This window comes from Neoarius graeffei, chromosome 19 (genome assembly GCF_027579695.1).
Source record: "Neoarius graeffei isolate fNeoGra1 chromosome 19, fNeoGra1.pri, whole genome shotgun sequence".
Classification (NCBI taxonomy): domain Eukaryota; kingdom Metazoa; phylum Chordata; class Actinopteri; order Siluriformes; family Ariidae; genus Neoarius; species Neoarius graeffei.
This window is the reverse complement of record NC_083587.1, coordinates 30499620-30513733: the sequence shown is the minus strand read 5'-3', so window position 1 is coordinate 30513733 and position 14114 is coordinate 30499620. Positions and strand designations below refer to the sequence as shown.

Here is a 14114-nt window from a genome sequence, read left to right as displayed (position 1 = left end):
TTCCCAGCCTGCCAGATATAAAAATAACTCATGATTCACAGTGTTAGCAAGATGTTTCTTCCTCTTTAGGTTTCTTCATCCTTAGCTCCGTTTCACCTCCCACTGTCACCCTCAGTATTCTCACTGGGGTTCGAGGAATAGTTTGAATAAAAATGAAATGTACACAGTGTCCTCAAATTAGTCAATCAGCCAAGACATGGCTGGTGTAGAAATGCATCTTCTGTCTAATTTTAACACTCAAGCATCTGTAAGAGTTATGGAAGGGAAAAGCATCTTTAATTTAGCGTCATCAGGGATTGTTTTTCTGGCGCAATTAAAATTTCCTCCTGTTGGTGACGGTGACATGTTTGTGTTTGACATATGTGATACAGAGGAATAATAAACAAAAAAATTAAACTCGCATCAAAGGTCTTCCAAATATCAGTTCAATCTTTCAGCCTGTAGCCCTGGTATAACAGCACACGTTCTGACATCAGTTACAATTCAAAACTTCGTTAAAATCTCATTTTGGTGTAAAACAGGCTTAATTTGCAGTCCCCTGGTACCTGACTGGTGTCTATTTTAGTTCGAGACTATTAATGGAGTTGCACAATATTACTGGAAAGTTAACTGTCTCTCATTTGTCCTGCAAGCTTCATATCTAACTTTCAGCCTCAGTTGTATCCTGAATTACTGTATTCAAGAGCTCTGAATACAGTATGATCTGGCTGAAAAGATTTCTACTCACTCCTCCTGTCAGAAGTCATTTTTATTTTATATTTCCTAAACCGACAAACAGAGAAATATAGAAAAAATTTCAACATACTGTATAAACAACACACAAACGCATGAAATCGCTAAGACTCCATTTGACCTGAAGTTGGCTCAGATTATGAAGCTATGATGGTCATTTTATTTATTTATTTATTTATTTACTGACTGACTTACGTTTTGGTCTCTTGTGAGTATGAAACCTAAATATTTAAACACGATGTTCCACCGTTTTCTGTGCTTTATTCTTTTCTTTTTTTTTTTTACTTCGCAAAACTATTGTAGGCACTGTTGTAGAACACCCCATAACAGTTGTTATAACCCAGTCATATCCGTCATTTGTTCCCAATCACACACTCCTTCTCATGTTCTGTCATTTAAACACCCAAAATACTGTACATTTCAATTTCAAAATTAAGTCAAGCATGGACAAATTTGAAATAGCTTGTGTTTGACTAACAGTTTTAATTGGGTCGTTTTAACCTAAGTAATTCATAAAGGTTGGTGTCCACACGTTTGTTGATGACCAAAGAATTAATTAGCAAGTGCTTAATTAAAACACGCACCGTTCTGTTCCCTCTGCACTCCTGCTGCTAATAAATCCGGCTCACCGAGGCTGATGTCATTGATCCGACTGCCCAAACACTCCAAACAAAGCAACTTACACCACTCCTCTGCTTCCAGCTCTGTGGATAACACATACATACACACATATCTAGATGATCAGGAACAAAACACACACAGATAGTGAGAACATACAGAAAATAATTTATGACATTCGTAAAATTTCTGTTCTAGTGATCATAAAGTTGTGAGAAACTTAACTACAGTTCTATGCCGAGACTGTGTTCTGGCTCACTTTTAAGCAATTTTGAAATTTTGTTTTAAAAAACTGTGGAACAAATACATTTCTAATTAAAAAAGTAAACAAAGTGATTACAAATGCATCATCATCATCGTCGTTATCATTATTGTTGTTGGGGTATCGGTGCATACAGATGGAACTTTCGAATCTATGCTGGCTATTTACAGTGTCTTGCAAAACTATTTGTCCCCATTTGTGTTTGCCCTGTTTTGTCGCATTACAAACTGGAATTAAAATGGATTTAGGGTGGGTTAGCACCATTTGATTTACACAACATGCCTACTACTTTAAAGGCGCAATTTCTTAAATTGTGATACAAAAAATAATTAAGAAGAAAAAACAGAAATCTGGAGTGTGCACTGGTATTCACCCCCCAAAAGTCAGTACTTTATAGAGCCACCTTTTGCTACAATTACAGCTTCAAGTCTCTTGGGGTTTGTCTCTATTAGCTTAGCAGATCTAGCCACTGGGATTTTTGCCCATTCCTCAAGGCAAAACTGCTCCTTCAAGTTAGATGGGTTGCGTTGGTGTACAGCAATCTTCAAGTTATGCCACAAATTCTCAATTGGATTGAGGTCTGGGCTTTGATTAGGCCATTCCAAGACAGGTAAATGTTTCCCTTTAAACCACTCCACGGTAGCTTTAGCAGTATGTTTAGGGTCATTGTCCTGCTGGAACGTGAACCTCTGTCCCAGTCTCAAACTTCTGGCCGACTCAAATCGGTTTTCCTCCAGAACTGCCCTGTATTTAGTGCCATCCATCTTTCCTTCAGTCCTGACCAGCTTTCCTGTCTCTGCAGATGAAAAACATCCCAACACCATGATGCTGCCACCATCATGCTTCACTGTAGGAATGGTGTTCTCAGGGTGTTGGGTTTGCACCACACATGGCATTTCCCATGATAGCCAAAAAATTTATTTGAGTCTCATTTGACCAGAGAATCTTCTTCCATGTGTTTGGGGACTCTGCCACCTGCTGTTGGGCAAACTCCACATGTGTTTTCTTATTTTTTCTTTAAGCAATGACTTTTTTCTGGCCACTCTTCCATAAAGCCCCACTCTGTGGAGTGTCAAGTTTTTTTTTTTTTTTTAAATATATAGCGCTTTTAACAATAGACATTGTCGCAAAGCAGCTTCATAGAATTTAAATGACTTTACACAAGCTAATTTTATCCCTAATCTATCCCTTATGGCTTAAAGTGGTCCTATGAACAGATACTCCCATCTCTACTTATCTTTGGTGTCTTTGTTGCATCTCAAGTTTCAAGTTTATTTGTACAGCGCTTTTAACAATAAACATTGTCGCAAAGCAGCTTTACAGAATTTGAACGACTTAAAACATGAGCTAATTTTATCCCTAATCTATCCCCAATGAGCAAGCCTGTGGCGACGGTGGCAAGGAAAAACTCCCTCAGACGACATGAGGAAGAAACCTTGAGAGGAACCAGACTCAAAAGGGAACCCATCCTCATTTGGGCAACAACAGACAGCCTGACTATAATATTAACAGTTTTAACAGGTATAACCCTCAACTGTCCTCATGGGGCCGTCCTTCACAGGAGTGGGGCGATAAAACTCCGACCAGACACAGGGCACCAGGATGGATCAAGCAGGTCCGAGGGGCAGAAGAGGCCAGCATCTCAATCCCAGGATCAACATGTAACTCAGAGGGACAGATGGGGGGGGAGAGAAAGAAAACACGTTGTTAGGTATGCCCTAAAAATGACAAGTATTAAATCTGTGTGGTAGGCTCGCAGAGACGAGAGTCTTTACATCAGGCATGACGCACAATGGCATGTTAATATGGTAAAAAATATATCATGACCTGCTCTGGCTGGATGCTTGATTGGGTGATGGGAGCACACTCCTCAGCAATGATGAGATGCAGATGGGACCCTTAGGCCTGGCCAAGACAATTCAGTTACATTTCACCGGGTCTGGGACATGCGACAGAACGTCTGACGGCCGATTCCCTGCAGGCTACGATAGCCAGTCGAGGTCCCCACCGTCTCCACCAAAAGATTTCCTGTTGACTCCATGTAACTCAGAGGGACAGATTTGGGGTGGGGGGGGGGGGAAGAGAAAGAAAACACAGGTGGTTAGGTATGCCCAATGTCACCTGAATAAGTAGGAACAGTATACATATTGCACCGAGTACAAGCAGGGACTCCGGCAACTAACTATGACAGCATAACTAAAAGGAGAGAGCCAGAAGGTAACACAGGCATGAGGGAGCCCCGGGACATAAAGCAGCCAGCCACTGCACCGTCAACAAACTCGAGTGAGCAAGCGAGTGGGGACTGACAGCATCCATACATCCCAGTTTACCAAAACACTCTATGTCTGAGGACCCTCCAGATCTACTCCTTTACCTCATAAACACCATTAACAAAAGGCTTGACTAAACAGATATGTTTTCAGCCTAGACTTAAATGCTGAGACTGTGTCTGATTCCCGAACATTACTTGGAAGGCTGTTCCATAACAGTGGGGCTTTGTAAGAAAAGGCTCTGCCCCCTGATGTAGCCTTCACTATACGAGGTACCAGCAGATAGCCTGCACCTTTTGATCTAAGTAGGCGTGGCGGGTCATAGAGGAGCAGAAGTTCACTCAGGTACTGTGGTGCGAGACCATTTAGTGCTTTAAAGGTCAATAGTAGTATTTTATAATCAATACGAAATTTAATTGGGAGCCAATGCAGTGTGGATAAGACAGGCGTGATGTGGTCATATTTTCTAGTTCTAGTAAGGACTCTTGCTGCGGCATTTTGAACTAACTGGAGCTTGTTTATGCACTTATTGGAACATCCAGACAGTAAGGCATTACAATAATCCAACCTGGAGGTAACGAAAGCATGGACTAGTTTTTCTGCATCATGCAATGACATTAAATTTCTTATCTTTGCAATATTTCTGAGATGAAAGAAAGCTATCCGGGTGATGTTATCAATGTGAGTTTCGAATGAAAGACTGGGGTCAATAATCACTCCGAGGTCTTTTACTGCTGCACGTGAAGAAACAGAAAGGCCATCCAGAGTTACTGTGTAATCAGAAAACTTACTTCTAGCTTTATGTGGTCCTAGCACAAGTACTTCAGTCTTGTCAGAGTTAAGCAGAAGGAAATTTATAAGCATCCAGTGTCTAATGTCCTTAACACATTCCTCAATTTTATTAAGCTGGTGTCTCTCATCAGGTTTTGCAGAGACATACAACAGTGGAAACTAATGCAATGTTTACGAATAATATCGCCCAAAGGTAACATATATAGAGAAAAAAGCAGTGGACCCAAGACAGAACCTTGTGGAACACCAAACTTTACCTCGGTACGTCTAGAAATATCACCATTTATATCGACATACTGATAACGATCAGTTAGATAAGACCTGAGCCAGGAGAGGGCCATTCCCTTAACTCCCACAACATTTTCTAGTCTATCCAGAAGAATGGAATGATCAATGGTAACAAATGCTGCACTAAGGTCAAGCAACACAAGTAGCGAGACACAGCCCTGATCAGACGCCAACAGTAGGTCGTTTACTACTTTAACCAGTACTGTCTCTGTGCTATGATGAGGTCTAAATCCTGACTGATACATTTCATGGATGTTATTCCTATGTAAATATGAGCATAACTGCTGTGCCACAGCTTTTTCAAGGATCTTGGAGATAAAGGGGAGGTTTGATATTGGCCGATAATTGGACAGCTGACAGGGATCAAGGTCAGGTTTTTTAATCAGGGGTTTGATAACTGCTAGTTTAAAGGATTTGGGTACATAGCCAATCATAAGAGAAGAATTTATTATTTTTAGAAGCGGTTCAATTACTCCAGGCATTATCTGTTTGAATAGATGTGTCGGTAAGGGATCTAGTACGCAAGTTGAGGCTTTTGATGTAGAGATTAATGAGAGTAATTCAGTTTCTTTTAGGGGAGTAAAACATTCTAACTGATGATCTGATACAGTTATATTGTTAACTACAAGGTCACTTTCATTGTCTAACCTTAAATTAGTAGTTTGAATTTTTTGTCGGATAGTCTCAATTTTGTCATTAAAAAAATTCATGAAGTCGTTGCTACTACATACTGCAGGTGTGCATGTGTTGATAGTGGACTTATTCCTGGTTAATTTTGCTACAGTATTAAATAGGAATCTAGGATTATTTTTGTTATCTTCTATTAGGGAGGAGAGATATGTTGATCTCGCAGCACTAAGAGCTTTTTTATACTTCAGGAAGCTCTCCTTCCACGCCAATTTGAACACTACCAATTTTGTTTGACGCCATTTACGTTCCAATTTTCGAGTGGTCTGTTTTAATGTGCGAGTGTCATCATTATACCAGGGTGCTAATTTTTTGTCTCTGACCATTTTCCTTTTTAGAGGAGCTACATTATCTAAAGTATGGCGGAATGTTGACTCTAAGCATTCAGTTGCCTGATCGAGTTCTGCAGGGGCTGACAGTGACCCAATCAAAGTTGACAGCTCTGGGAGATCATTTATAAAGCTCTGTGCAGTAGTTGACGTGAAAGTACGTTTAATACAGTAGCGTGGTGAGGTGCATATATTATTACTCAGACATATTTTGAATGAGATGAGATAATGATCTGAGATAACTTCAGACTGTGGAAGTATGACTATATTGTCTACGTTTAATCTGAATGTTAGTATTAGATCAAGGGTGTGACCACCATTATGGGTCGGTCCTATGACATTCTGCTTAATCCCGACTGAATCTAAGATGGACACAAACGCTGTTTTTAAAGGGTCTTCTGGGTTATCAAAGTGAATATTAAAATCTCCGACAACTAAAGCTTTGTCTAAGGAAATAACCAAATCTGAGATAAAATCTGCAAATTCAGAAAGAAACTCAGAATATGGCCCCGGGGGCCTGTAAATAATAAGCAATGGAATTAACTGGGTAGACTTATTTTTTGAGGCTACATACATTATATGAGTATGAAGAACTTCAAATGTATTAAATTTATAACCAGGTTTGTGTGTTACACCTAGATAATCGTTATAAATAACCGCGACGCCTCCTCCTCTGCCAGTTAGACGAGGCTGGTGTATATAACTGTATCCAGGAGGACTCGCTTCATTTAATGCTATATATTCATTTGGCTTAATCCATGTTTCTGTTAAACACAGTACATTAAACTCCTGATCAGTAATGAGTTCATTAACCATTAGCGCTTTAGATGTAAGAGATCTAATATTTAATAGCCCCACCTTTAGATCAAAGGTGCTGGCAGCAGCTGTACAGTCAGTCTGATCTAATTTTATATTGATTAGGTTACTGGAACAAACTCTCTGAAAATTTCTACCTTTTTGTTGAGCTCGGGGAACAGACACAGTCTCGATGTAGTGGGCCCTGAGTGACGACTCTGTGCAGCTAGCAGACAGTCGGTTTAGCCTGTTCGTCTGCTCCCTGGCCTTGGCTCTGGATTGTCAGAAATTAACTAGGCCTGTTCTGAGACTATGACCTATGCTGCAGGAAATGAGAGCAGCACCTTCCCGAGTGGGATGGATACCGTCCCGCCCTAACAGGCCAGCAGTGCCCTCAAAATTAGCCCAATTATCTATAAAGCCCACACTGTTTTCAGAGCACCACCTGGACATCCAGCAGTTCAGCGACCATAACCTGCTGTAAGCTACATCGCCACGCCGCATTGGGATGGGGCCAGAGCATACTACAGCATCGGACATCGCCTTCGCTAATTTAAACACCTCTACAAAGTTACTCTTAGTAACCTCAGACTGACGAAGGCGTATATCATTAGCTCCTGCATGGATAACTATCTTTGAGAACCTGTGCTTGCCTAGGACCCTAAGATTACCTGCTATGTCCGGCGCCCTGGCTCCCGGTATACACCTGACTAAAGCTGCTGGTGCCCCTAAAGGCTGAGCTAATTTCACGTGCCGTATGATAGAGTCCCCTATAACCAGAGCTCTTTCAGGTTTCTCAGTGGGTGCATCACTAAGGAGAGCAAACCTGTTCGGCACGTGACGCGGAGAGGAGTGGTGCTCCCGTGGGCGAGCCTCAGCGGTAGCTTTGGCTCTACGCTTATGCCGCCGAGCCGTCACCCATTCGCCCCGCTGTAAGGGCTCTAATGCCGGAGTTGGGGGATTGCTAACTCCACCTAGGGCATCCAGACTTTCCCTAACAGAAACTACACTGTTCTCACGCTCACTAACCTGCTCTAAAGCCTGGACACGCGCTTCTAGCACTGAAATCTTCTCCGTCAGAGAGCTAACTAATCTGCACTTATCACAAGTAAAGCTAATAGAGCTATCGCTAGTGACGGAGGAAAAATGACTAAACATCCTGCACTCAGCACACTGAACAGGCTGAAGGTGTGCCATGATGAAAAGATTCACGTACCTTAAATGAAGATCTGTTGATATTAAAGCAGATCAGATGGCCTCCGCTTGTGGAGGAGAAAAAAAGAAAGCTTCCGGTCTCGGGGTTCTTCCGAAAAAAGAAAGAGAAAAAACCGGAAAAAAAAACCGGAAAAAGGAAAGCGAAAGTGAAAAGTACAAAAATGAAAGCGACAGTATAATAAAAATGAAGACGATACTGGAAATTTATTTATAGAAAAAAAGTTAAAAAAGGATTAGTAATTAACGCCGGCACTCGCGGGAAAAAAGATTCGGCGCGAATCTCTGATTAATGCCCTCCTTGCCTGGTCTGTGAGTTTTGGTGGGCGGCCTTCTCTTGTCAGGTTTGTAGTGGTGCCATATTCTTTCCATTTTGCTATAATGGATTTGATGGTGCTCTGTTGGATATTCAAAGTTTGGGATTTTTTTTTTATAACCCAACTCTGATCTATACTTCTCCGCAACTTTGTCTCTGACCTGTTTGGAGTGCTCCTTAGTTCTCGTGTTGCTTGCTTAAGCCTAGGTCACAACCGGACGTACGATTTTTTGGCCGTGCAATTTTTGGCGTTTCCCAAATCGCTGCGTTTTTTTTGTTCGTGGAGAAAGACACACGTTGACCATAAGTTTGTCTTGCAACCTGAAAAAAAAATGTAAGCACCCGTAGAGTTTGTTTGACATGACAAAGAACCTCTGCGGCCGATCTGCGGCCAGTCTACGGCTCGAAAATTAGCACATCACACGTGTGCCCTCCGTGCATTTCTTGCACGTAGACCGGCCGTAGGAGCACGTACGGCCGGTTGTGACCGAGGCTTTAGTAGTGTTGCAGAGTCAATGTCCTTCCAGAACAGGTTGATTTATACAGACATCATGTGACAGATCATGTGATACTTGGATTGCAAACAGGTGGATCAACTAATTATGTGACTTATGAAGTGAATTGGTTGGAGCAGCTCTTATTTAGGGGTTTCATACGAAAGGGGGTGAATACCTATGCACACACTCCAGATTTCTAGTTTTTCATAATCTTAATTATTGTTTGTGCCCCAATTAAAAAAAAAATCACCTTTAAAGTGTTAGGCATGTTGTGTAAATCAAATGGTGCTAACTCCCCAAAAATCCATTTTAATTCCAGCTTGTAATGCAACAAAACAGGACAAACACCAAGGGGGATAAATACTTTTGCAAGACACTAAGTAGTTGAAGTCATTCGTGTGTTGTTGCTGGTCAACTGCAAACTATAGCTAAGTAATGATTTAGCTTGCTGGCACATAGCCAGTATATCTACTATACAGAAATATAAACTGGCAGTGAAAATGAGACAGACATTTATTATTATTATTATTATTGGGTGGCACGGTGGTGTAGTGGTTAGCGCTGTTGCCTCACAGCAAGAAGGTCCTGGGTTCGATCCCCGAGGGCCTTTCTGTGCGGAGTTTGCATGTTCTCCCCGTGTCCGTGTGGGTTTCCTCTGGGTGCTCCGGTTTCCCCCACAGTCCAAAGACATGCAGGTTAGGTTAACTGGTGACTCTAAATTGACCGTAGGTGTGAATGTGAATGGTTGTCTGTCTATGTGTCAGCCCTGTGATGACCTGGCGACTTGTCCAGGGTGTACCCCGCCTTTCGCCCATAGTCAGCTGGGATAGGCTCCAGCTTGCCTGTGACCCTGTAGAAGGATAAAGCGGCTAGAGATAATGAGATGAGATTATTATTATTATTTTGCATATTAATACATTACAAAGAAAACTAGAAGGGCATTCAGTAGATTATATACGTCCACCATGCCAGATATTATCAACATCAAAATAAAAAATCACTTGAACCTCGATTAATACTAAAGTTGTATGCCAAATTTAATTCAAATCCATTCACTACTTTTTGAGTTACGTTGGAAAGAGGCCAAAAAAATCCTGGATCCACATACATATCTGGATTTGGATCAAAATCTAACCAGTTGTTCTTCTGCCCATGGCCCAACTTTCCTCCAAATTTTATCAAAATCTGTTCACTACTTTGAGTTACACTGGGAACAAACAAATGGAGATGAAAACATAACCTCCTCCAATAAATTTGGAAGAGGTAAAAACTGCATGACTGAAATAAAACTGGAATTTCAGCTAAACTATTTAAACTGCTGTGGCTTCTGCCATATGACCAAACATCAACACTGACTCTAATCATAGATACCACAAGACTGAGCTGTTCATGTGGAATTCTCTCATAAGTGCTGTTACTTAGTCACAAATTCATTCACGCATGCTCCATTTCGCATCTCCACAAACACTCATTGACCACCAGTAAAACTTATGGATAAATGGCAAAACAATGCACTTATGTCAAACTCAAAAAAAAAAAAGCCTAACAAAACAAATCACAGTGTTTTTGCGTTGTGCTAGAAGGTCTCCTTCTCAAACGACTGACCTTTAAGCATGTCTAAACACACACACATACACTTTTAAGGTTGACCAAGTGGAAGATTGGATAAACAAACACTTCATCAGCATGACGGAGCTTTGTTGCTTTTCTTCTGCTATGTGGTAGCAGTGCACAATTAATCGTATTAATTAAAACCACAGTTTTTTTGGCTGCTGTATTTATTTCAGCACAGCATGACAGTCCATACTATTTTATTGAGATATGAGTGTGTTGCTGTTGTTTTTGCTGGGTCTCATTGCTAGCCTTGACTCTATCCCCTTTCAGAAGCCTTTATTTGTCACATATACATTACAGCACAGTGAAATTATTTTCTTCACACATCCCAGCTTCTTAAGAAATCAGAGTGCAACGTCAGTCATGATCCAGCACCACTGGAGCAGAGGGGGTTGAAGGCCTTCCTCAACATGACCTTGGCGGTTGTATTATTTCAAAAACTGGCCGCTACGTTTAGTTAAAGGTTCTGACTACAAAGTTGAATTCTGGGCAAAATGTTCTATATCTATTGCTGTTGGAGTTTTGAGATGTTTCACTGCTGCACACACTGTGTATCCTATGTGCAAATGTTTTGCCGAGATAAAATGCATCCTGCATTTTACGATTCCAGAGATTGCCGAAGTGAGTGAGCAACAATATCACGTGACCACCATGGGGCGTGTTTGACCTACTTTTAACCAAACAAATTGGCATGGGTAAACACGGCAGGCTCCGCTCTCCCACCAGCTAAAAGCCAGCAGAAAAAAAGGAAAGTCTGCCTAGTGAGTGCAACTGCAAGTTAGAGCAAGGTTAGATGATGTTTCATTTTTTTGGACAGATAACTAAATCATTCTAGCTAGCGCTTACCTGTCTTAGACTTAGAATGCATGGGCTCGACTCCATGGTAGCGAGTATGGAGTTATAGACCCAATGTTTTGATCTTACAGAGAAATAAACAATCACACAAAAGCAGTAACAGAGAAAAGTTATATTCTTTTGTTTTACGTATGTATCCGCGAATGTCAACCACAAATTACATACCTGCGACTCAAAACTATGTTTTCCACATGTCACCATCTTGGTGTGACGCAGTTCCATCTCATCTCATCTCATCATCTCTAGCCACTTTATCCTTCTACAGGGTTGCAGGTAAGCTGGAGCCTATCCCAGCTGACTACGGGCGAAAGGCGGGGTACACCCTGGACAAGTCGCCAGGTCATCACAGGGCTGACACATAGACACAGACAACCATTCACACTCACACCTACGGTCAATTTAGAGTCACCAGTTAACCTAACCTGCATGTCTTTGGACTGTGGGAGAAACCGGAGCACCCGGAGGAAACCCACGCGGACACGGGGAGAACATGCAAACTCCACACAGAAAGGCCCTCGCCGGCCCCGGGGCTCGAACCCAGGACCTTCTTGCTGTGAGGCGACAGCGCTAACCACTACACCACCGTGCCACCACGCAGTTCCATAGTTATGCTAATTAGTTAACGCTCCTCGCATTCGGCTGTTTCCGTAGGGTCATACTGTTTACCTCAAGAGGTAAGAAAACGGTCCCAAAATGGACAAAATTGACCCTCAGCACATCGAAATGATCACATCTCGTCTGCATGATATTGTTCTTGCAGGAATAGGAAAACACCATGCACAATAAAAAAAACTGAATTTCAGATGACTTTGCATTCAGCACCTTTAAATGTCCCATGTCTTAGTTAATACTACTTTTCCTCAAGGTACTCTTTAGAGTAAGTGTTTATTGTTCGAGTTCTGGTCAATTCCCTTTACTAACATGAATAATTATCTTGCTAAATTAAACCACTGAACAATTCTGGAGTCCGCTCATACTTCAGCTAACATAACTAGCGTAACCAATTGTATCCTATGGACAACTGGGCAGTCTGCCTGGTACAGTCATCAACAGACCAGTTTCTGTGAGCCTGCACCACCAGTAACCTCAGATTAAAGTTATTGGCGAACAGCACTGGAACCTCATATGACCTGCTGTTAGAGTTCACCCGCCTTAAAGGGCACATCCTGGACCAATTTCGTGTTTTGTTTTTTTTTATATGAAAGTATGTCCCTTTACACACTCATCCAGAAGGGTTATTTTGCACAAGGCCATCTGTCTACAGCAAAAAAAAAAAAATAAAACGCGTCTGGAAAAATCCCAAGGGAGTCTGGAGCCAGATTCGTGACGTCACGTGTGGATCCGCCAGCAGGCTGCACGAGCTTGTATGGATTCAGTGCACAGTCTGTGTAGACCAAGTTTAGCAGCTAGAGATTTTGCACTGAAATATGAAATTGTCGCCTGAGATTCTAAACCCATGGATTGATGCATCAATGCTCATCTATCTATTGTTACATAAATCACATTTTTTCTAATTACTATTATGTATTTATATATTTCTTCATTTAGAAGAGTACTAGCTACTGTAGGAGAAAGATTTCATAAGCTACACACATGGAATCAGCTAAGCAGGGTTGTATATATATATTTAATGTGTTTGACAGGTCCCAAGATCTCAAGCTCTGACACGCATATCCCTTGATACATGTGAAGTAAGTGTATTATCGCCAGAGGTGGAAAGTAACGAATTACATTACTCACGTTACTGTACTTGAGTAGCTTTTTTGTGTACTTATACTTTTTCAAGTAATTTTTAAAGAGTGTACTTTTACTTTTACTTAAGTATGTTTTCTTTTAAGTAGTGTACTTCGGTACATTTTACATCACAACCGTTACTGAGTAAAAAATAAATAAATAAAAAATAAAAAAAGGCTAAAACGGAGAAGGGGAAATGCGTTCTGGAAATGAATCATGGGAAGGACAGTTGTTGCGCGCGCGAGTCTCACACAGACGATGGCGGACATGCACCGGTGCTTTAAGGGGGGGGCTTCGGGGGGCTCAAGCCCCTGGGCCACAGCCAATCAGGGACCTTGTAATATTAATAAAATAATAAACTGTCGGAATCGTGGGCCTACATTAATGTATGGATAGAAATAAGGTTAGAAATAAATGAGCGCACAGTAGCCTGCTGTAAGAGACATGGTGGATGTGGTTCGTGAAACGAACACCCACAACTGTACCAGAATAAAATGTAACGTCACACACGAAAGCGCGCCAAAGACTGCAGACTACTGAGACACAAATTTAGAGGCTTTGAAAGATGAAGCGTTCACATGTTAGCGGGGCGCATAAAAGGAAAAAAAGAGAGATGCAGGTAATGATAGAATTGTTGCCTAAAGTCACAGACTTTTTTAAGGTAAGGATCACCAATCTGTTCAGAATATCAGCTACTTATCAGTTATCAGCCTACCAGCAGCTAAGCTATGTGCAGCTAGGCTAGATATGCTATGATCTGTCCAACAGTAAAATAAATCAGTTGTGATTTGAATACGTGTCGTGTGATTTGAGTTATAATCCTGTTAGTATAATAGCATATTTCAATGGGGATAATAAAATGTCTAAAACGGTATCTACTGAAGAAATTGATGAAAAGATTGTAGCCTATAATTTTCACAGTTCGGGCAGCAGACAGAGTAAGCATACTGAGGGGAATAGCAATACAAAGCTAGCGCATATCCACATTTCTCGCTAGCTGTGTTGGGTGTGTTGTTAACCCGTGTGGTTAAATACTTGAGAAGTTCTGTGGTCAAGACAACGTTTTAAGGTAAGGACGCTTGATTATTAATGTTTGCCCGCCGTGGCTTGTTG

The 14114-nt window shown here is 41.4% G+C and overlaps 1 protein-coding gene across 2 annotated transcripts in view; it reads right to left on the bottom strand.

Annotated features, from left to right (window-relative positions):
* Positions 1–14114, bottom strand: part of dok6 (docking protein 6) — a 141103-nt gene that overhangs the window by 21237 nt on the left and 105752 nt on the right. For both annotated transcript variants that reach the window (XM_060899985.1, XM_060899984.1), the window contains exon 4: positions 1317–1436. In XM_060899985.1, coding sequence (XP_060755968.1) covers positions 1317–1436 — 120 coding nt within the window. The remainder of the gene's footprint in view (positions 1–1316; positions 1437–14114) is intronic.